Here is a 24,907-nt window from a genome sequence, read left to right on the forward strand (position 1 = left end):
GCACTTATCTACCCTTGATGACCAATATGCTACAGATGGAAAAAAATACACATGACACTGCAGGGCTGATATTAACTGTTAGCCTTTGGTCTCCTGCAGCTGGACTGCTTCAACCCAGTGCCTTCACTGGCAGATTTCACAATGGACATTATTTACAGACAGTGCTGAAAAAACGTACAGGTACCATCCAAGTTGACTATTCACACATTGTTGAAATTAAAACTTTTAACCCTTAAAGGATACAGATATGTGACACCTTATTCACATTTATTTACAAACCACTTACTGTCTCCTTTCTCATATCCAGCTGCTAGGAGCGTACACACCTAGCAGTAGGAGAAAGGTGCACACCCTGCCCAACAGAGAAGTGACTTGGGCATGCCCTGCCCAAGAAGACTCTATGCATTCACATACCATGGCACAGCAGCTGACACGTTTGCACTTGATCCAACCTCTTGGTTAATTATTCAGTAGTGCTAGTCACATTTTGGGAGCTGAAATTGCAAACTGAAATGAGAAACAAACTACTCTTCCTGCACATTACAAGCTGGAAGAGGACCTAAGCCCCTTCCTTGCCACTGGCTGGTGGCAAGGACCCCTCTCCCTGCAGGCCAAATGGCAGGGTGGATGTATGGTGCCTGAGCTGCAGCCAGGGAAAAGCTTCAGCCCCTTTTCCCGTTCCCCCACCACAGCATGGGCAGCCCCTGTGCTCCCACAGCTTCTCAGAAACAGCAGCCATGGCATTACACTGTGGATATGTCTAGTGCCAACACCAATGAAGAAGCAATGGGAACAAATGTCCTCCCTGCCCCAAATCTAGGCTCAAGTCTCATCTTTATAATACTACTGTTGTTAAGACCATGATAATCCACGAATATGAGCAAGAGAAAATGTCTAGCAAATGGCAGTAAGCCCTGTCTCATAACTTTACACCAGCGGTCCCTGTTAACCTTCTGAGATTTCTCTCCTAAGGCTCCAGACATAATTACTGAACCAGAGGTCATCAGCTTAAAAGCAGATGTTGACAAATGCTAGTTCAGTTCATTCAGAGCTTCTGCAAAGACATATCTCAAGACAAACCCCTGACCTATCTTAAATATGCTGCAGGTACCTTTGTTTTCCTATGCACTTTTTTCCCAGCATTTACCTGTATTACACCTGTCTTTACACTTGCATTTACTTGTGTTGCACTGTTAGATGTTGGCCTTGGGGCAGGTGTAGAGCTCCCACAATGTAAGTGTGGACTTAGAGAAAGTGACACAACATAGAGTTACAGTAAGTGCAGCGCTTGTAATGTGCAGGACGGAGTTGGCCAAACAAGATGTTTCATGGATATCCATGTGAAAGAGAATAATTACAAGCAAAAATTTTAGTAGTGATTTCCAAAAAAAAAAAAAAAAAAAAAAAGACAAGACCTTTTGAACTGGAAGCAAGCTTAAAGTTTGGGTCAAACACAAAGAAGGTGACAGCTGCTTGCTTTTCCTCTTCTTGTCACAGGGAATGAAGTAGAAAGGCAAATAAAACAAAAGGTTGATGATGGCTGATATTGTCAGTAAAAATGATTCCTCCCTGTGGTCAGTCAGGGAAGAGACGAAGTGTGGGGGGCGAGGTGGGGGGAATCTGTGATGGGAGGAAAGTCCTCCACTGAGACTATGCAAATATTACTGGGATGTGAACTGCAATTTAAAGAGTGAATAAAAATAAAGTAAAAAATGTGATGTATAAAATAAAACCATGAGACAAGTCATCTTATTCAAAAATTCTGTTCCAAAAATATAAGAAAAGTGAGTAGTATTATATTTATGACTCCTATATAAATCCTATTTTCTTACATTATGAGCATCACTTCAGTACCTGTCTGGAACAATACTGTTACACACACATGACACGGGGCCAAATCAGGCAAACGTGAGAAAAAGATCCAACAGAAGGACTGTGGTTACTGGAAAATGTACTTTAAAAAAAAAAGCAGGAAGGAACCATCAGCCACAACAGCGCTCCAGCCTAAAGTGTCTGCACAGGCAGGCGCACACTGTGCCACCCAGTACACTTGGAACGCCCTTCCTCGCCACCCTGCCAAGCCACCCCCGCTCCCTCCTCCTAATGGCTCCCAAAATTTCCCTTCTGCTGTATTTCCCACAAGATGTGCAATAAATAAACATAAGGGACTGAGAAAGGAGGGAGAGGAATTCAAGCAAATTCCCACTTCTTTCTCGTAAATCTTCCAAATTTTTCCTTCAAATACTGCCTTTTTAATAGTGTGATCCGCAAAAGAAAGAAAATACTTGGAAGAGCAAGGTACAGAGGTAGACTGTAATGCTGTGCAGCTGTCATGAAGATTTTCATAGACAGGGCTACCCACCCATTCCTAGTTTCTAAATACTTTACATACTTGTGGGGAAATGTCTCTTCTATATAGCACCCCTACTGAGTTCACATCAGCCTTTTGTAATCAATACGTTCTCTACATTAGAATGACAACTCTTACTGAATACAGAAAATTTATTTTTCTAATAAGATCTATTGTTTTATCTATTTTTTGGCTAGCACAACCCTAAACAATTCTAAAGATGTGCAGAAAGTGAACCCACAGTAAAAAGAAAGTCATTCACAGAGTTGAGACAACCTTTGGGCCAATTGCAGCAGTATTGTAACATTTAATTCTCTTTCCAGATTTTATCTTTATTGCAGACCACAGACTCTGTGTAACTGCTTCATGTTACACCAAGTGTATGCACTGTGCGTGGCATTAATTAAGATAAGATCCTTTCCAGCACACACACTACCTGTAACATCATATGCATTTTAGATATTTCAAAAGAGCAGGTAGTTGAAGAACTGGAGGGAATTTTTTGTTACTTAGCAAAGACTCTCTCACGTTTACTCCTTACTTGTGATTCAAAGAGCATATGAACCACCCCTCCTTACTCATCCATTCTGCGTATGTTTGAAAAGCAATGCAATAACATTCTTATGTATGTAAAATCCCATTTGAAATCCAGAACGGCTTCCACGATCCCTTCACAGCTCAACTAGCTGGAAAATCTTGGATGACAGTGCCCCTCTCTGGTCAGAAAAGATTAGTGCATATTTGCCGGTTCTGCTACAAAACCAGGACCCTTGTCTAGCGAACTGTTTTAAAACTATTCAAAACGCTCTGATTGAGAGCAACAAAACGTTCAAATATTAACTTTAACCGAGTTGAACGTTGTTTGCTGATTTATAACCAGAGCACGCTGGCTATTTTCTCATGAAAGCTACAGTACGCTGAGCTACTCTGCATCATGCAAACACACGTTTTACATTTAATGTACCAGTCAGAGCTGAAGCTACCCCAGTGCGCAAGTCGGAATACCTCCAAGCCCTGAATAAAGGCTGAGGGTCTGAACCCAAAGCCATGTTTTGAAACTCAAAACTCATACATTACCTTGGGAAAAGTGCAACAGCTGCACACGCAAGCACAACCGGCAGCAAGATTTGATCGGTCTACTATGGTCCACAACGAAATCAATAGCAAAAGGACAGAAATTACCTGCATCTCTGTCCACAGCTTCCACTTTTATGACAAACTCCCCTGGATCTTGGTTTTCATGAATGGCAGTCTCGTAAACTTGCTTCAGAAATATCGGAGTCTCATCATTCACATCAAGAACGATGATGGTTAGAACCTGCGTGGCAGAGAGCGCTGGGCTGCCGTCATCAAGAGCCATGACTGTCAAACTGTAGCACTCCTGAATCTCACGGTCGAGAAGCTGGGCTGTAGTTAAGAATCCTATTATAAAGAAAGAAGGTATTAAAAAAGTGTTCTGGTCCAGGTTAGGATCCCAGTTGTTCCAGCACTCACAGCTTCAGTGTAGCATCACCACGCACGCTGAGCCACTGGTGCAAGGCTTCCCGACTCTGGAGTCAGTCATCACCTGTGATTCCCTTTAGAGTGCTGATTGGCCCAGAAATACTCATTTTGACATCAAGGGAAACTGGGATTCATGGAATATTCAAGTGAAGTTCAGAGATTCCTTTTTATTTAACTTTGGGCTTAACTTTTTAACTTTATTTAACTTAAATATTTGTCTTCTTTTGCACATAAGTTATGCAATCAGGAGCTCTACAAATCAGTGTCAGCTGTATCACATAATGGATTCAAAATCAGAATAAGAACCAGAAAATATTGCAACTATTAGGGTGAGATTTGCATTTGTGTGCAGATGGTATAATAGTTACAGAACTCATTTAGGAACCAAAGAATTTCAGAGAGCTGAAGAATGAAATTCATCAGCACTTTGAGCCTCCACTGAACATGTTCCACCCACAGTGTAATGCACATTCCTTGATCTTGACTTTGCCTTTCCTTGTGTGTATGTATAGCAACATGTGTGTGCACATGCTTTAAGTATGCATCATGCAAAAATCAGCATGAAGTATTTCACTGCACACACTTTCTTCCCACGTTCCTTAATGTGCTATTGGAAGGCGCTCCAGTACATCTACACAACGCAGTAACGGTGTCATGGAGAAATTTTTGAGCTGAGTCTCACTGAGCTTGCCTACTGCACGTAGTACTGCTATGCTCCTGTGGTGCTCTGCCCAAGGTAATCACCCCTGAGATGGTAAGTCAGCTGGGTAGAGTACTACAGTAACATGGTATTTCAATATTGCATTGTATGCACTCCCAAATATTACCGTGAGAAGCACAGTACAAGAAACTCCAGAGAACAGAAGTTACAGTACCTGTGATTTTATCCAATACAAATGCTTTATTTTCATTGCCTGAAAGAATGTGATATGTAACTTGTCCATTGCTTCCCTCATCAGGATCCTTTGCAACTATGCGGTGCACAAGGAAGCCCACCTCCACATCCTCCATGACATAGGAAACAGGCGAAGACGTAAAACTGGGACTGTTGTCATTGATATCTAAAATAACAATTTTCACAGCCAGGGAATCAATCCTGCGATCAGTCAGATTTATTGCCTGGTCTGCTGCAGACACTGTAAGGATCATAGAGTGAGTGATCTCCCTGTCTAGTGGAAAAGCTGTGGTCAAGGTGCCATACAAAGGGTGAATAAGAAATGGATTTTCACCCACATTACTCATTTCTAGGGAATACTGTATTTTGCTGTTCAGAAAACTTCCATCTCCATCTTTTGCATTGAACGTGTGAACCAGAGTGCCAACAGGTACATTTTCCTCTATGCCAATCACTACAAAGTCATCTTGAAAATACGGAGAATGATCATTCTGATCTTCTACATCAATACTTAGGAAGACAGTGTTATTCTGTGGAGGATTATTATTATAATCCTTTATAATAACTTGCAAAAGGAAGTGTGAAGCTGTTTCATAGTCAAGTTCCTTGGAAAGAAAAAGGTCTCCTGTCAAGCTGTCTATTTCAAAATGAACATCATCATCATCATCTTTAGCGATACTGAAATGTAGTTTCCTGTCAGTTGTTAGATGATTATTAGGCCACTTCAGAGAATTTAACACTTGTGCAGGTTTAAAATTTTCAGGTACGACAAAGTGCTTGAAATCTTGAGAGAAGACAGATCTCCCGTTGGGAAGTGGGATTACCTGCAACAAAAGCACAAAGAATGCAGTATTTTCCCATTGTTATTATGAATAGTATAATGAAAATTGTTTTCCTCAATTGAGAGTTTGATCATTTATTATTTGTGACTATATTTATCCTAAGTATGCCTCAAGACCAGAAAACAAACTCAACATGCTCTGTAAGAGTTCAAATAGTCCTTGGCCAATCATTCCATAACTCTATCTTTCATTCCCACGTCAAAAAAAGGGACAAGACTGCCTCTCACCCTCTGAATCACAGGGGTCCAAAGACAGATTATTTGAATACTGCTTTCTCTGCCCCTACTCTGAAGCAGTTCGACTATCTTTCCACATAGGATAGCATCACAGGGACAGATGTGATAAAGCAAGCACGGTACGTTATGCAGTTTGACAAACACAAACAGATAGCTGCGTTTTTTTGAGGGTTGTTTATGTCATTATAGGGTTTCATTCATCATGGATTGCTGCAGTGTTCCAAGTTAATGCTTTAAAATGAAAGAATCTCTTTAGCTGTGGGAACTGCATTTGCCTTGTCTTGACTGAAGCATTTTTTTTCCAAGCTATCCAAAATTAACCATCTTTTGGGTGACATTCAACCTCTGATAAAGGAGCACACAGGCGGCCTGGACAAAGCAGCCCCACTGCAGCTCGATGAACAGCAGGTGGCTGGCTGTGGAAAGATCACACACTGGATTTCACACTCCCATGCAGAGCAGCCCTGTATAAATCAGCACAAAGGAATGAACTATCCTTATACTGAGTTACAGAGACAGAATTTAGAAAAGAGAGTAACATCGTGGAGGAGAAAAAAAAAAAAAAAAAATTAAAAAAATCTACTCTCTCTCCCCTGCTTTCAGTCCCTCCTGATATTTGCTTTTCATTCTGCCTACCTGGATATTTTCCTTCTCTTTTCCAGTGTTCATAATGACCCCCTACTAAAGCACAAACGTCATCTATTTGCAAGACAACCCAGCATGCTGTTGTGTATTCTTAAAAAAATCAAAATGGGCCTGTCATCTCATTTCCTCCCTCAACAGAAAAATGGCTAAACAAAATTACCATGAGACAAAGTGCTTATAGCTTTGAACTTCTTCCTTTCTTCAGTTTATTTCTCTAGCTTCTCCCAAAATTGTTTTTTCAAAGAAACGAAGTATCTAATATAACTCTATTTGTATAACATAAACAAGTACCTCGATGTAAACTGCAGCATGTCCTTGAAGTGAAGGCATCCCCTGGTCCCTGGCTGTGACCATCACTCTGTAGTCTGATCTCTCAGCATGTGACAGAGACCGGGTTGTTCTTAACTCCCCACTGACAGCATCAATCTGGAAGTATCCTATATCCTCTTCTATGGGGAAAAAACGGATATCAGTTATTGCAGATCTCTTCAGCTTGCCTCCATAGTACTGAACATTGTAATCAACAGTAAGAAAGAGCAGGACCCAGAGGAAAGGGAACCTGCTGCACTCATTTGGATCTCTCTGGCTCATTTGGTTCACCTCTTCTTCCTTCATCGAGTACATAGTTATTACAAACACTTATTCTGGATTTAGAAAGCTAGAGAAATGCTATGGAACACTAAAGCAACTGCTCAGTTTTGTACCAACATTATTCACACCAATGGTGTGTGCATCAGGACGGCAGCAGACACTCCAGGATTGGTAGTGCTACTTCCAACATAAGTTGGCAGGCAGGGCCAGAGAAAGAATTAAGTCTTAGTCTCTGAACTGGCATGAAGGATCAAGTAAGTGATGCTAGGTACACAGCTGGCTCATGTCCCTCGCAGACTATGGGCCAGCAAAGAGCCCTATCTATCCCTAAGACACCATAATTACAGTGATGCTGCCTGCCCTGCCTGTGCTCTGAACCAGGAGCTGACTGAGGGTAGCTAAAAGCTTACAGTAAATTGTTGCAGAGCAATTTGTGAATATTGGAAATCATGCTTACAAACTTCATCAAGGACTGGCCGCATGCTAATAACAAGCAACTTCGAATTAAAATTACTCCTTGCAGCTACATCATATTACATTTATTCTCGCAAAGAAAAATTCTACCATAGAAGAGTAAATAGTTGTTTGTGACTTAGAATCATAGAATCATTTAGGTTGGAAAAGACCTTTAAGATCATCAAGTCCAACTGTAAACCTAACACTACCAAGTCTAGCACTAAACCGTATCCCTAAATGCCACGTCTACCTGTCTTTTAAATACCTCCAGGGATGGGGACTCAACCACTTCCCTGGACAGCCTGTTCCAGTGCCTGACAACCCTTTAGTAAAGAAATTTTTTCCTAATATCCAATCTAAACCTCCCTGGTGCAACTTGAGGCCGTTTCCTCTTGTCCTATCACTTGTTACCTGGGAAAAGACTGACACCCACCTCCCCCATTTTCAAGGAATGCAATACAAATTACTCTCCAATTTTTAGTAAAATGGGAAAGTATCTATTACTTGGTATACCTTACCACAAACTGAGAAAATCGAATTTGCCATAACTACTTCTCTCTTAAAATACTATGCAAACAACTTTTTGCTATGTGAGTTTTTAATAAGGTGTGCTAGTGGGTTAAACAAAGTCATGCAGCATAACAGCTGCTATTCTAATAAGCAAGTGTGGTAAAAATAAATTCAGTGCAGATGTAGTACACAAAACACCCATCAAGAACTATATTTCCATAGGCACCTAAGTGAGCATGAAGCTGTTTATGTTCTCCAATTCTGCACATGCAAATTAGTTAGCTCCATATAGAGATGTTCATTTTTGTATCCAGTCACCTCACCTGCAACTGTAAAATATTTGCACCTGTAGAATTTGAAAAAACACTGAGCAGGCTAGTTGGAAAACAGGGTTTTCACAATCAACAAATAGGAGGTTTTTTTCCAATATTGTTCTGCTATTTTTGACTGCCTATAGGTTTCCAATGCTCCATGAGTCCCTTCTGGGTTGACTCTTGTAGTCTGGAACGTAGTGAGGAAATTGCCAACAAAAGGAAACAATATGTAGAGACAATTATATTGAATAAGACAGTCCTGTATTCTGCATTTTTCATGATAGTTTCAAAATATTAATGCTTCTATATTACTGTTTTCATAAATAGCTTTTGGTTACTTTCCTGGTTTAGGTCCCAACAGTACGTCTACATTCACAGATATGCTATTTTGTTCCATATAATGTTTCATGACACAAAATCCCAGCTAAGCAAAAGGCAGAGGAGATATGAAAAACAGAACACATAATGTGAATTGCATGCATATATTTTTAACATTTTGCTAAAACTGACATTTAAAATAACTGATAGGGAGAACTAACAAGAAAAAGAAAACGGTAAACAGAAGTGCACAAGAACTAGTATTTCCTTCATTTTTCTACCAAAATGGAGCTACAGTTACCAAACCAAACAAAAAAAAAGTAGTTTAAAAAATAAATAATCCGAGAACAAAAACATTGCAAGTACCTAACTGCAATCTGAGCATGAGGCTATGAGGATTCACCCTTGCTTCAGTAGTGATGAGGACAGTCAGTACCTCTTAGCATAAAGACCAATACTTGGTTTTGTTTCAAGTAGCAAAACATATATAGCTAAGCTCAACTGAAATAGGTGTCAGTCCACAGAGCTTCTGAAGGGCTGAAGCTTATTTGATAGGAGAAAGGAATGGTCAGAATCTACATTTTTGAAAAAAATAAGAGAGAGCTGGTCAGAAAAGAAATTACCAATAGTGTTATTCACTAGAGACTACAATTCCACTAAAATCCAAATATTGCACGAAACGATCAGTTTTGCGTGTATTTTGGTGGTGATAAAAGTAACAGACGAGTTTGGTAATGTTGGAAAGAAATACTGTATAAAACAGAACCCCTTGGTACTTCCATTTTGAAAGTGTTACTCATTTCCATCTTTTTTTATCCAGTAATGCACTATAAAGACAGTGAAAACTGAAACATCTTATTTCTATCTTTCTGGTATTTTTATCAGTCTATTTTTGAATTTATTCACAGACAATTTCAAAGTGTAGCCATTTGATTCCAGATTAGAAAAAACTTCAAGAAAAAAACCCCTTATGAAACGGATCTCCCTTCATCCACAGGCACACTAATCAAACTTTCATACTACATTTTGTAGCTAAAGCTATTTCTTCAATTTTTAAATTTCAAAAGCCTACTTAAAGACAGATCTTGCTTTTCAACTGATTTAATAGATGACATGTACTAAGAGAAGAGATAGACCACTTGTGAATACTTTTGCCCAAGATTACTGAGGGCAAGTGCATGTGAGTGGTAGCTTGCTCACTTTCTAAATACACTCCAAATCGTCCTCCTCATTCTTTTGGAAGTTCAAAGTAAAGAATAAGGGAAAGGGCGGTTTTAAGTTTTACACTCAAAGAGCATGTCAGTCATTGCTCTAAAAGCTCATACTCCCTGCATGTCCAGAAACATTTGCTCAGCTTTCATCTCCATAAGTCACCTGAATTAGGCAACTGCTGCTTAAATCATACACCCTAAAGATGTCCCTTTTTGTATGAAGAGAAAAGGAAGAAAGTATAGGAGAAATGGATAAGAAAGAAGGAAATTGAGAAGAGCAGATGAAGCACGGAACAGAAAAAAATTAAATCTCTTGATAACTACACTCTAATGGCCACAGTCTCTTCCTGTGCTTGCAACTTTACCCTAACCTGCCAATAAATGGATACGCTTTTCCACTTAAATTTTCCACCTCTGCACTGTCCAACCTGTTGGCCAGGATTTCATTTACATGAGGTTCTTCAAAGCGCAGGCACTTTCTCAACTCTGTGCTCTCAAACATAATCATGGAAACTGCAGTTTTGGACAAAAAAAGATGGCCTGAGAAACACCAGGCAATGGGTGGCTGTAAACTTTGGCAAAACATTGAAGCCTTCCAGGGACTGGCATTCAGGCAAAATGGCCTAGAAAGCAGACAGAAAGTAACACTAGAGTTTTCTCAGATATTCATGACCTCAGTATGCAGTGATAGTTAGCTATGTATTTTTAACTAATTTCCTGAAGAACTGTATCTTTCCTAGGTTTTAAAATACTTAGTGCCTTGGCCATCTCATTCTCCTTTGAGATGAAAGAAAAGTTGTCTTACAGAAAAGAGGAAGGGAATGCCATGGCTCCCAAAGAGCTTGAACACTGTGGGGCTGCTGCAGAAACAGAGTCCTCTGCAAGCCTAGGGATGCTCCCTGCATGCTGCTTGCAAATCTCCCTGGTGAACAAGTACTTCTCCACAGACATACATACATACAACACTTGCCACTTCATGTGTGTTAGCAGTGTAAACTAGGCTTCTCCTAGCACTCTGGTGGTCAAGTGCTAATATATCCGCAGAATTGGTCCAAATATAACTGTAAAAGCCTCTACTTTGCCAGTGCTAGTTTTAACACACAAAGCAATAGTTTATGATGCCCTATAAATACAGGCTAATTTTTGTTATAAATGCTATACTATAACCTATTGACAGTCATAAAGAAGGCCAGACAAATCACTTTGCAATTGCCAGCATCACTAAGGAATAGTACACATCATAGCTGGGATTCACCACCCTCTGAATCAGGTTACTCTTTCCGTGACAACACAAAAGTGAAGGTATGGCCATATGACCATGCATTTCCATACACATGAATGTTTAAAGATTATTTGTTTTGATTTTCTGGGAAGAGGGAGGGGCATTTTGAAGGAAAGACTTCTCCTCTGAAGGCTAAAATTCATCTGTTGTGTAAACTTCATAGTTCTTTTACAGATTTTTCCTTACATAATTTGTTGGCATTTGTCATTAGCCCTCCTGCATATCTTAATCTGTTGCTGCTATCTTGGCATTTAAGCTCTCAAGAACATTAAAAATTACCCAGTGACTCTTACAAGCTTAACAGCTGACACTGACACTCATAGCTCTTAATCTTGTGGCAGTCCCTCAGCTGTTGAAAAGAGCACTGGTCTGTGTGCAGCCCTCCAATTAACCTGATGTCTTTGTGTTTAACAAATATGGCTGTAAATCAGATCGTATTTCTTCTTCATATTTTAGTACTGAACAATGTCCCAGCTAGAAAATACTATTTTAAATATAAACCAGGCAAGAACTTCACCATGAAACAGAAGACCAGATGTTAAAGGCTGTGAGCCAACTAACAACAACAACAAAAATTAGTATCAGAGAAGCTCAGCTGTTTCTGGATTTGTTTATCAGGAAAATATCTAGTTCCAAGGCTGGGAGGGCTCTTTTAGTGTTTTTTTTGCTGCTGTTTTTATCCTTTTGTTCTTCCTAAAGACAGCATTTGCAAGACCAGTCACAGTTTGTGTTACTAGTCATTCTTATAATTTGAACTCTTACTTACTCCCCTCTGGGGCTCTACAGTGATGCAGTAAGAAAATCCAATGTGCTGTTTGAAGGAAGGGGATATAGTTAGATATACAGACAGACAGAGACCCCTGAAGAACACTTCCCGTGTTGCCTGGCCATCACCCTTCAAACAAAGGGTTGGGTACTACTCATTCCCTTTTTCTTAAGGGGAAACATTTACTGTAAAATATTATTATTCACAATTCAGAAGTCCACGATTCTCTCCAATTCCCTCTGGAAAAGGTAGTCACTTGTATCCAAATTAAGGGAATAATAGTATGGCTATAAACTGACTCTACAGTCTTTTATTATCTACATATATTTCAGCTGCAAAATTTTCAACAGAGTTGTTAAATGTCTCATTTTTTTAAGCATCTCTTGGTGGAAGAGAGCAGAGTTAGTTCTCTGGCCCTTGTGAATCTGGATCTTAAAGTCCTTCCATTACTCCACAGAAATCAAAAGGGTACATAAAGACACAGTATAACATAATCCACGGGAATCTTTTGGTCATTTCAGCCTTGGCAGGAAGAGGATACAGATTCCCTTGTTCTTTAAGGGTGAGGAGTAACATAGCTTTCCAGTATTTTGTTCTTTACTCTGCAGTGACAAATAATTGTAATGAGTTTAAACCAACCAAGCCCACATTTGAGCTCTGCCTACACAGAAAAGAAGACCTGAGGAAATGCACTGCGTGGATGGAAATGTTTTCTTGCTCTGATGAAACAGTATGCTCTATGTGCAAATTACCATAGACTGCAAATATCAAGCTTAAAAGGTATTGATTACATTAAGCTGTTAGAATAGAGCAGCCCCAGTCCAATTCATGTTCTAATTTAGGACTGCTCTGTTATCGGTTTCACTGAAAACAAACTTGGATCCTATAGTTTACCGCAGAATTGAACTACTACATGTAGGAATTACAGGGAAAACTGAAGAGAAGTGTTTTTAAGTGGCCACACTATGTCAGGCTAACACAGCGCTAAACAAAGGGTGAAACATGAACTAAAACCCACAAGCCTCATTGTTTGCCCAGATTATCTGCTGATCCTTCTGATCCCTGTCTCAGACTGTCATGAGCAGTTCCTTTAGCAGGAAAATTTTCAATTGGTCATGGGAAAAGGGAGATCATCTTTCCTTTAAGATGTTAAACAACTGACTGAAACACTAAACTGTACAGTACAAGATCACGGTCCTAATCTTTTCTGAGTGCTGTTTGAATGCTCTCTAGCTGGCCACACAAGCAACCAAACCCTTGGGAAGAGGGGGAAGGGAGGAAAGGTTGCTGCTTGCACCTCCTTAGATACTTCATAAGCCATATGATGGTTCTGATTCCTATTTACACAGGCACCTTTATTCTAACAGACACAACATAGACATAAAATCCTGCATGTATACACGGCACCTCTAAATCTGTAGTTATTTCAATGTATCTTTTCTTATGAATAACACTTTAAATTCTTACCTGATTCTATTGAATATAATACAACACCGTTGTTTCCAGAATCAAAGTCTTTTGCAAAGACAGTGGTAATAAGTGTCCCTGATGGCTGCCCTTCCAAAACCTGTCATCAAGCAGTTTATAAATAATTTGCAAATATACATGAATAACAGTGAGTCTTAAAATAAATTCCTTGCCATAACACAAGAGTTTAGCTGTTGCTCTATTTTCCATTTCAGTAATATTTACAGTCAGTGCAAAGAGCATTTCAGGAAACGGTTAAATAATACAGTTCTAGCAATCCTCTGTTACGGTCTGCATATATTGCTAATTCAAAAATCTTTAGTACAGCAGACTCAGAGGTTGGAAATTAAGAGAGATTCTACTGCATACATAAATAAAACTATGCATGTATATCCTTTACATCTAACAGTATCCGAGGCAGAGAAGTGTAATCATTTGTCAGATTTTGAAATTCCCAAATACACCCGAGTCTCAATTAAGAACGGGCAGTGTTTCTCTTTCGGTGCCGTACCGTTACCGCCTCACAGCATGGGGGGTCTGGGCTCCTGCCACAGGGTGGTGCTCGGAGCAAGGCAGCGCACCCGCCAGCAGCACCCACCCGGAGGTGCAGCACCCACCTGGAGGTGCAGCCTCCGGCCGGGGGCCACCTGAGGGAAGAGGGGCTCGTTGTCGTTTAGATCCCTCACGGCGATGTACACCGCTGTTGTGGCGTTGAGCCGCGGCGACCCGTCGTCAGTCACTAGCACGGTCAGCTGGTGGTGAGCTTGTTTTTCACGGTCTAGTGCAACCCAGTTTACGATTTCACCTGACAGACAAAGAAGATGAAGGAGAAAGGGAGTTAGATATTTACTGTATGCTAGCACTCATCTTACTACCTGCAATTATATATTTAATTTAACGTGAAATAATGATACGTGTCTTCTCATACATCTTACTGCTGACATTAAAACCTCAGCTTTCCAAGCTCCATTCCATACAAATGTTCTGTCAATCACACTTTGCACTTGTACTTTAGTACCAAATTACATCCTTTACTGTACAGTGGATGCCCCGGAGCAAAGGTATAAAACAGTACGAACCAATGCGCTGACCTTCCAAAGAAATCCATCTGGCCTTTTCTTCACCACACTTCAGGACAGATAATATATGAGCACAGGGTTTTAAATGCTGACAAATGGCCTTTATTATGCCCCTGGGTTAGGAAATTCTCAACACAACGTCTGTACATTAATCAGGTACCCTTACATCTCCTACATATTCTGCCAAACCCAGTGAATAAATCTGACCCAATCTTCTCTCCATCTGCTCAACCATATTCAATATAGCTGTAGACTCGCAGTTGACCAAAGGCCTTCACACAGATAACCACATATTATCTTAAGATCTTCTTGGTTAACTCCTAGTAGTCTGTTTGCCTTTAAACTTCAACAAACATACTCAACAGGAACCTGCTTTGAAATGACAATTTTATTTTGAGATTCATATGGAGAAATTCTGGGAGAGCCTATTCACTCCGCATGAGGACAGGACATCTGGGAACAAGAATTTTAAACAGCAGATCTTTGCTTGCTATGTATCATTTTGCTAAACCGGATTATTTATAGTGCCTGTGTTCCTTACAGGATTCCCTTCCTCTGGGCTTGCCATGCTGCAGTCTGCAGTGTTATGCTGTGTGGACACAGTACCTATTACTCAAGGCATTTGGGATTCACTGCAGAGTACACCCTGTGCCGTGAAAAATTTCTCTCAGCCAATTTGATTTCTGTGGTGCCATGTACAACATGAACTCAGTTTTGATTTAACTTACAGAAGTTTTCACAAATATTTTAAATCACTGTAACTGTCAAATGCCAGTCACATTTACAGTTATTTATGGCTGACCTGTACTTTTCAACTGTACTCGATCACAGGCAATTAAGTTCCTTATATGAACTATTGAAGCTATAACTTAAAACTCTTTTTAATTTGTTACAGTCAAACACTGAAACTTATGACCAAGTGACCAGAATGAAGCAAAGAAAAAAATCAAATCCTAAGGGTTAGTTCATTCTTCATGAACATGTATTAGATTTATTTCATTCCCCAAATTGTGAAGCTCTGAGTTAGAATATTCACATATCAACCCAAGAGATTCACAGCAGTTCCTGAAAGCTTTACGCTTTACTTCCATTCCCTTAGGGAAGTGTGCTTTCCAAAAGCAATATTAGGCAGATTACAAATCATAAAATGCTACCTGTGTTGGAATTCATCTTGAAATACTTTCCATCAGACAAGAGGAAATAGGAAAGTTGTCCATTTCTTCCCGAGTCTTTGTCAACAGCTCTAACGGTGCCAACCACACCCCTGGGAGCTGGATTTTCCTCCACTTCAAAGAAGTAGCTCTCACGCATAAACACGGGAGAATTATCATTTTCATCCAGGACATTAACTATTACTGATGTACTTGCGTTTTGCCTGAGGTTTTCATCCTCGGAGGTGCTGACCAGGGCTCTAAAACTTAGTATCTGTGCACATTCATAGTCCAAACGTTTCCGAAGATAAATCCAGCCAGTATCGGAGCTGATTCCAAATGCAACAGAATCTGTGCTAGGCTCTAAGGAATATGTCAGCTTGGAGGTAACGCTGTGTGGATCAAGTGAGTGGGCTTGAACCTGAAGGATTTGGGCACTTGGAGAGGTAGCTTCGCTGATTTCTACTTGATACACCAAGTTTTGAAAAACCAAAGTAGGGCCCATCTTCTGCTCTTCAATAATCACCGTCAACATCAGCAAAGAAGTCAGAGGAGGACTTCCGCAGTCTTCAGCTGCTATCTGTAGAGTATATTCCTGCTGCTTATCTGCAAACACTGTCCTGGTGAGATTTACCACTCCAAGGCTTGGATCAATGCTAAATGCATTTGACTGCTTGCTTGCAATACTATATTTGATTGCCCCATTTAGGCCACTGTCTTTGTCTTCTGCATGAGCAATGTAGACAGCAGTGCCAGGAGGCTGAGTATGTGAAATACTTACCTTATCAGATTTGGTAAGAAATACCGGAGGGTTGTCATTAATATCTATCACAGATATGTTGACCTGGGTGCTACTGTAGACAGAGGAGTTACCCAACTGTGACTGAACGGTGAGCACCACAACAGACTGAGTTTCATAGTCAAGCTGTTTTTTGGAGCGGATGATACCAAACTGGGGGTCAATAGAGAATTTTCCATGTGGATCACCAGAGGAAATTCTGTAAGAAACCACTTCTAAAGAATCTAGAAATAACAAAAAAAAAAAAAGTAAAAAAATATGAGGGTGATAACATGAAGCTTCGTAAGAACATCTGCGAACAATGCATGCTGCTAAATTCAGCAGAATAAATGTAAGCTGCACAGATGTTTGACTTTCTGGGGCTTTTTATACTTCCTTCTTCCTGTCCCTGGAGCCCTTCAGTAAAATATGACTGCACACAGTTTGTCCACTTGTGCACCGTTTGATTTTTATCTCACTGGTATGATAAAACTCTATAGACAAAACAGTATAATAGACTCTTGTTTTTCCCTGATCTAAAATAGAGAAAAAACACTCCTATAAATTAGTCTTATGGGAGTAATTTCACTACACACAGGCATTCACTACAGCAAGGAACGAAACAGGTGGCAGTTCTCTGAAAGAACTGCATTTTACTGAACTCACTGTTCATGGGTGACCATTGCTATCACCCTTATACATCAGATGTTACCTAAAGTAAAAGCTATCTAAAGGTTCAGGCTTACTACCAAGGCTGCTCCGCAGGTGCTACCTCACCCTGAGGACAGTGGTCAATGCGCTGCCCTTCCAAGAAGAAGAAAATGGGAGGACCTGACTAATCAAACTTGTATAAAACCTCTGCCTCTACCACTTTACATGTACAGATCCATCATCAAGCCAGTATGTGGACTCATGGCTCCCACTGCTCTGCATAGGAACCAAATATATATGGTTTTCAGGACAGGGTCTTTTTATGACTAAGACTTTAGCCATTTCCCTCTAAAAATGATAACAAAACAGATTAAATACATTTTTCCAAAGGTCCCATAAACATTCATCTGGACTTCACCACTTAATTTGAGAAGAGGGGCGGGGGGGAAATTGGGTTTGGTTGGTTGGGGGTTTTTTTGGGGGCGGGGGGGGAGGTCTGGGGTTTTTTGGATTTTTTTTTGCAGCAGCACTTCATATAGATTCTCTAAAACTTCTGAATATTCTCTAATCATAACTATTGCTCTGAGACTTGTCTTGCATGGCTAATGCTTTAGCACAAGCTGCACTGCCACACAGACCCTGCCTTATACCTTCACAACATGCTTCCCATCTCCCCATTTACAATTATAGAAATCCATCTGGAAGAAAATGGAGGCAGTTGCAAATCCCCATGGACCACCAAGGATAGTACCACGAATCTTCATCTGTTCTAAAGAGCATTCTCATACAGCAGTGATTACACCTGTTGCTGTAAATATCAACAGTAAATACTATTTAATGCTCGACAGACTGAATGAATAATATGAAAGTTAAAAAAAAAAAAAATTATCTGCAGTATTTCCAGTTAATGGTCACAACAAAAATGCAGTGTAATCTTTGACTGAGCATGCAACTTACTTGGAGGCTCTCTGGCCTTTACGGTGCCGATCAGGCTGTCTTCAGGTGCATCTTCGGGAACAGAAAAAGTATACCGTGATCTCTCAAATATGGCAGGGGTCGAAGCAGTCTGAAGGATGTTTACTGTGATGGCTGCATTGATGGCAGAGGGAAGGCCACCCCCATCCCGTGCAGAAACAGTCAGCAAGACTGCAGAATGCGCCAGGTGGCCAAGAGCTGAGATCAGGTAAATAATTCCTGAAAGTATATAGAAAAGTCCCCAAATAAAACATCCACACAAACAGGGTTGAAGCCCCAAAATACAAATCTGAGGAGCACTAGGCTCTGTGGAAAGTATCTGGGAAGCAATCACCTGCTGTCTGATCACAAGTTTCTGGTAAAATACCATTTAATAGTAAATTTGAAGGTCTGTTGAATTTGCAAGCTGCTAGCAATTATGTTTTATATAAACTATACGAAAGAAGTAATTCTTTGAAAAGAAAATGCAATGCTCTGTCCAGAAATACAGCTCTTTGGATGTGCCTTCCTGAAGATAAATACATTTTCATCCTTTAACTCTGATGAATGAGACTAGCTGTCTCCAAATACATTCTCTTCTGACTGCTAAAATAAGTCTTTAGTAATATCAGACAATTATGCCCAACTTTCAAATACTCTGTATATTACTACAGACACCCACATCTAACTATTATTACCTAAGATGGTAGTATGGATAGAAAGAATGAACATGGCAGGAATCCTGACCCATCTTCTTCTACAGCTTGTATGAACTTCAAAGAAAGCTTTGTTTGAGTGAAGACTTCAGTCTCAGCAATGAGAATTACATCCAAACCATAGCTCTCTATGGGATGTTCGTAACAGTCCACAACAATTATTCAAAACTGATACTTGTTAATTGTTCTGAGAGACAGTTAGTCATCCATTGTCCTTTGCAAACAAATTAAGGATTTATAAATTAAGATATAAACCCACAAAGAAATCATTAGCCTTTAGAGCACTCTGAAATGTCTCATCTAGATGAAGTGAACATGAATACTTAAAAATTTAGGCAAGCACACTAAATCATAGAGCATTATAGCAGATCACAGTATGTTTGTTAGTTTATAAATTGTATGTAACCTGAGGCACACAGTTGAAGACCAGGTGCTTTCAGCCAGGCAAAAGATGGAATAACGAAACGTAATAATGTCCTGGAGAGCATTAATACTGTTTTGTCTTATCCTTTTCAGCATCTTCTCTATCATTGAGCAGGAGGAAGAACATTTTCAATTATTCTGAGGTGACAAAAATCCCTCAATATTTTAAGATCCTTTGGTGGTCACAGATTTTGCAACACATGGAGAGCTATTTGTAAAGTAAGGTTTCAACACAAAAATTAAGAAAAGAGGTGACAAAATGCAAGAGAATTCTTCTTAGCAATGACTGAGTTTAACTAAATATATACTAAATGCTAAAATTGCAGCGAGCTAAGTAGTAAGGTTGCAGTAAACTCAAGTGATTCAACTAATAGGGACAATTCTCTACGTACCAACAGGTATTTTTAAGAAACCACCTATGCTGTTTGTAGAAGCTGGTGAAGACACAAAACCTCTAGCAGCTCAGCAAAACCAAATCTTTAAACTTTGAGCTACCTTTGTAATTTCCTGGCTCTCAAGATAGGTTTAGCAGGGATGATGTTTGGCATTCAAGTCGGACATTTAGTGGTCCCATTTGTCAGACAGGATAAAAATTACATTTAACTGAAAGTGCCTTAAGAGAATCAGTGCATGATTCAACTAAAACATATCTTCTCAAAATTTAGCATGAAGCTACAACACTGATTTGCTAGAATGCATTTTTAAGTAGAATAATGGAAAATACACAAAATCCTTATAAATATTCAAAAGTGCATACGGTATACTTTCCAATTATACTGCCAGGACATTATAATAACAAACTGTGTCTTGACATGCTTAAAATGCATTCAAAGGGTCTTCAGGATCAAGGAAGAATGCTTTCCACTAACAACAAAGGACATTTATTCCAGTGTGACAAACCACAGTAAAAACTCAGAGATACAGATAGATTCCGAATTCATTGCTGGTGCAGCTCCTATGCCAATGACTGATTCACTTCCAACAATCAACCTTATTTTGGCCTTTTTTTTCTTTTTTATCTTCTGATGACTGGGCTTTATGATTGGTTAGACAGCTCAACAAAGTAGTCTTCCAAGGACATAAACTTTTGGCATTTCCTGAGGTAATCTGAGCAACTGTAGCTTGAAGAAAAAAGGGTTTTAACCTTTTTTTTTTTTTTTCTTGCAGAGGTTAAATGTATAAACATAGATTTTAAACACCGTCGCTGTCAAATTAAATGAAACCAATCAAACAAACTGTATTTTACTAACTTGACCTATTGGGTATTTTTCTATTGACAAAGCCAAAAATATCTCATTCCCATTTTGGATACTTTAAGATGTATGTGAAGAGTGGGAAAACTTCTACAGAAAAGCATCATGTTGAAATTCTTACTCTCAAAGCAATAGCTAATGACTTCAGAACATCCCTTAGCAAAGGGTGGAGCAAACAGTGCTCCACTCCAGGAACTCTGAAGACCTGGTGGAACAGAAACATTTTAGAACCAAAATTCCTTCTGTGCTGACCTAGACAGCTTACAGCACAGTCCATGCCAGTTCAGCTACAGAAAGCAGACAGAAAAGAAAATGGATAAAAGATTTTGCTTTCTCTCTTAATTCTTTTGCTGTGTCCTAGGGAGGGAAGGGAATAGGCAAGTACACCTCGCCAACTCAGTCCTCTCTCTCAGGACCAGGGACGCCCTAAGAACAGTGGCAGATTCCAAGTAAAAAGTGTATGTCTTCCATATGGTTCCTTCTAGCCTCAAAACTGTAGTATGCAGAAAAAATTATAACCCAGTTTGACTTTTAATTATATACATTCTGTTTCTTTCAGCATTTGTAGCACTGGGCATTAGCTTTGCATCTGGTGATATATAATCTATACAGAGATTTGAGACAGCTCTACTGTATGTTGGGAACATGCCACATTAGGCTCTATTATGGCGCCATATGATGGGAAAGAAGCTGTAGAAGTAAGCAGCATCTGGGATCCTACTTTCTATACAGTTAGGTAAAAACACTGGACTGTGACTAAAATGGACAGTCATGGCTGCTTGGGTCAAAAGTAGCTGCAGCATACCTCGGAGCAGCCTGGCTAGGTGTATTTGCTCTGCTTAAGTACGATGCAGTAGATCCGCTAGTATGACATCGCAAAGGCAGAAACATGGAGCTAACTGCAAGAAGCATACAGCAGGAACTAGCTGTGTAAGTCACACATTTCATGTGCAAAACTCAACAGAGGTATGCCTCGCTAAATAACAGGCTGAAGATGAGTCACAGTTTTCCTTTCTTTCCTGTTCTGTAATTAAGAAAAGACACCAGCTTATTAATGTTATTACCATAGTCATTTGCAGCCTGCAATTTGTGGCTTCGGAGAACTTGAAAGCCAATTAGGTTGCTGTGGTACAGAATATATTCTTCCATTATAAAAAACAGTTTCTAGAAAGGCTGATGATGGAAAGGGAATAACAAGATGGCTCTTCCGTGAGGAACGTTTTACCGAGACCAAAGTTCCCAGCAGGGGACCACACAGACACAAGTGTGGTTCTACCTTAAGAAGTCACTGCGCAAAAATTGCCACCTTCTTCCTTACAGCTTGGCTCCCCATATATATATATATGGACAGTCTTATGTGCTGCCTTTAATAACATTTAATTCCCATTTTTTAAATTTATTGTTTATATTACTGCAGTGCCTTGAAGATGTTACCTCTGGTAATTCCTCAGTCTGCATGAGAGAGAGCTGGAATCAATTCTGCTTCACAGGTGAACAATCATATAATTACACACCAGATGAAGCATTAACATCCAGCCTCACTTACACCTTGGCGATCTCATTTTTTTTTGCTAGATCTGCACGGGTGTAACTGACTGCAGAGTCCAACCTTTATAAATCAAAACCATGACCCAAAGACTGCCTATCATGATTTGCATACACATTTTAGACAGAATCTGCAATGCTGGTTGCATGTTAGCAACTGCCACTGCAGGTTCTAGTTTGGGAACAACTCTGCTCCGGGGCAGGTTAGCTCAGCACAGCCACATTGGAATTTACAGACATTTTGCTGCAGAACAATCTGTGCTTACTGGCTAGCATAAATTGTTAAAATGGTTTCAGGGATTCAATGTACAGTGAGAGCTAGTACTAATGAAGGGTGAAATCATGACTGTCAACTCTCTGACTTGCTTCGTACTCCCTTACTCACTGTACGTGCTAGGGCACTAACTTCCAAGAAGTTCTTGCTCTCCACTTTGTGCCTATCTACAACAAAAGATAAATGAAGCCAATGTTCACCTAGAACATGCAAACGCATTAGTGAAAGACAGGACTCTGCAGCACCCACCATCCTCTGGCACTGACAAAATTTTTCATGGGATTTTGTTGTTCTTATTTTTCTGGAGATGCACCCTACTCCACAAGTGGGTTAGCTGCTAAGTGCTGTTTCTCAAGAGTTAAAGGCAGGTGACAGGGGCCCGCATATAATGATTCTTTTAAAATATGTTTCTGATCATTGTCATGATCCTGTGTTCAGTCCTAACATTACAACAGCATACATTACCAAAGTAGGTTCACTCACCAAAAGCACTTTTTGTATGGCAGAAATAATACTAGTTATCCCAATAGGATTTCCACACATACCTCCAGCTGACCACTTTGAAAACCCATCTGTTTTTCCACAGGGTCCTCATGTAAGCAAAGCAAAAACCAGCCCTACATTTATAGCCATTCGTAGGTAAACAAAACATTTTCCACTAGTCAAGCACTGCAGAGGCAAAGATAAAAATCAGGATGCACTAACTTCAGTAACAAAGTCTGGATTGCATAGAAATGTGTACTCATTTAAATAGCTTCCAATATTTTCTCATTGTTCATGAAATAAAAAAGCAACTTTAGAACACAGCAAGAGGAATATAATCAACTGTATCAACAGTGTTCCCTAAGACTACGAAACAACACCCTAACAACTGTAAATGATGGCAGTATTTCTTCAGAAAATATCCTAGGATGGGTCAGCTGGCATGACCTGACACACAGCTCAGACAGTAAACAGATGGCAAAAAGGTACGTACAGTTCATCACCCCAATTCACCTTCAAAGCCGGCTGCTGGACCTGCTGTTTAATACTGCATAGGTCAGTGCTGACCCACTGACCTGCTCAGACCATGTCTCACCTAACCTAGCACACCAGCTTCTCATGCGGAGACACTCATACGGCTTTGCTCTTTATGCACTTTTTATGTGTCAGAAAAATATTCAGGAGGAACACAGACAGGGTGATCCTCTGAGAAGCGGATGCAGCTAGGGGGTGTAGACTCTGCATTAGCATTACAACCAGCATTGTTCTAGGGAAGAACAATAGTGTTTCTGCTTGACATTTCTATTTATCTGACTCATTGCCCATCCTCTAATCTTAGCATTGCATTTATGTTTCACTTTTAGCAATTTACCTGGATTTAAAATGCACCTTTTTTAGTGAAGCTGCATTCTTGATGGTAACCATAACAACACTCTGCAAAATGCACTGTTTGAAGACCTGGTCTAATAACTGTCAGGGGAAAGGAAAGAATTGATGAGGAATTAGATTATTATTTATGGTCTACCTGCTGTAATATGCGCAGCTTCAGCTTATAGGAAAAGGCTTTAAAAAGCTTAATCTTGATGGCACAAACACTGTTTTGAGTTTCAGTGAATAAGAGGACTACTGCAAGTTTGAAAGTATTCAGTATTTTAATGTTTTCATAGTAAATAACTAATTCAACTTGTATCAATCTCCTGTCTACATTTGTACTTCACAGAAGCCTCATACCCCTGCACTGGGAATGCTTTCAACAGTGGCCCCTCTCTGGCAGATTCTTGTGCTAAACTCATAGTTTTTCTTTTAAAAAAGGAAATATAAATAAAATAGCTTAGTGTCTACAACCACTACTACCTAAACATATTGTGTTTAATCACAACACTTTCTTTGGCATATGAAAGTCTATTCCAGAGCACTTCATCCAAATCCAACCAGTTTGGTAATCTGCAACATAAGGAACCAGTACCTGGATCTATAAGGTAATATACATAGTTTTACCACTGCAGCTCTCCCAGAAGCACAACACTACTATTTTAAATAGTACAGGTTACAGACAATTTTAGTGAGCTAAGAAGTATTCATCAACAGCCAAAATACGAATTTCTAATGAAGGCAGTTCCATTATTCACAAGCAGAACATCCACCTGAGCATCAGCCTCTAACGTCAGGCAAGAGAGGGAATGAGTCTAGTATTAGAATATTTTTGTATCATCTAGGCTCAGTTTTCTGTTACACAAGTGCTTTTCAGACAAAGTCTTGCAATGCACTATTTGGGATGCAATTTTTTTTTGTCTCTAGAGACTACAGTCTGCTAGTTTAAGAGCTCACATGCCTCCTAGTGCTCAGGTGCAGGTAGAGGAACATGTAAAGCTGGCCTCTTTCAGCCTTCCCATCTGCCATCTAACTGTGAAAAGGTTAAACAATTCTGCAACCTAAAGAAGGGAGCTAGAGGACTGGACTTCAAAATATAAAGTGGTACTTGCATTACCAGCTTTTTGGATTAAGTGGTTAGCCTATCTGCTATCTGAACACCACCAAAATTTTAAATTCTCTATCTAAATTTTTTAATTACAGACAACATTAATATTTCAGTAGCGCTTTCCATGCATCGTTCAAAATTCACTACAAAACAAGTTAGCATGAAGGTTGTTTATTTTGTAGGGGAAAAACTTATTTATAAAGCATCCTCTGTAGATGTCCTCAGGTGCTGGACAA

The 24,907-nt window shown here is 39.7% G+C and overlaps 1 protein-coding gene across 1 annotated transcript in view; it reads right to left on the reverse strand.

The window, feature by feature from the left end:
- Positions 1–24,907, reverse strand: part of DCHS2 (dachsous cadherin-related 2) — a gene marked incomplete at both ends in the record, with an annotated part of 117,873 nt that overhangs the window by 26,895 nt on the left and 66,071 nt on the right. Inside the window, 7 exons of the mRNA XM_082315313.1 lie at positions 3,533–3,772; positions 4,729–5,572; positions 6,763–6,920; positions 13,387–13,486; positions 14,004–14,191; positions 15,620–16,639; positions 18,003–18,239. Coding sequence (XP_082171439.1) covers positions 3,533–3,772; positions 4,729–5,572; positions 6,763–6,920; positions 13,387–13,486; positions 14,004–14,191; positions 15,620–16,639; positions 18,003–18,239 — 2,787 coding nt within the window. The remainder of the gene's footprint in view (positions 1–3,532; positions 3,773–4,728; positions 5,573–6,762; positions 6,921–13,386; positions 13,487–14,003; positions 14,192–15,619; positions 16,640–18,002; positions 18,240–24,907) is intronic.

The sequence above is a fragment of the Platalea leucorodia genome, assembly GCF_965183815.1.
Source record: "Platalea leucorodia genome assembly, chromosome: 6".
In the NCBI taxonomy this organism is placed as follows: Eukaryota; Metazoa; Chordata; class Aves; order Pelecaniformes; family Threskiornithidae; genus Platalea; species Platalea leucorodia.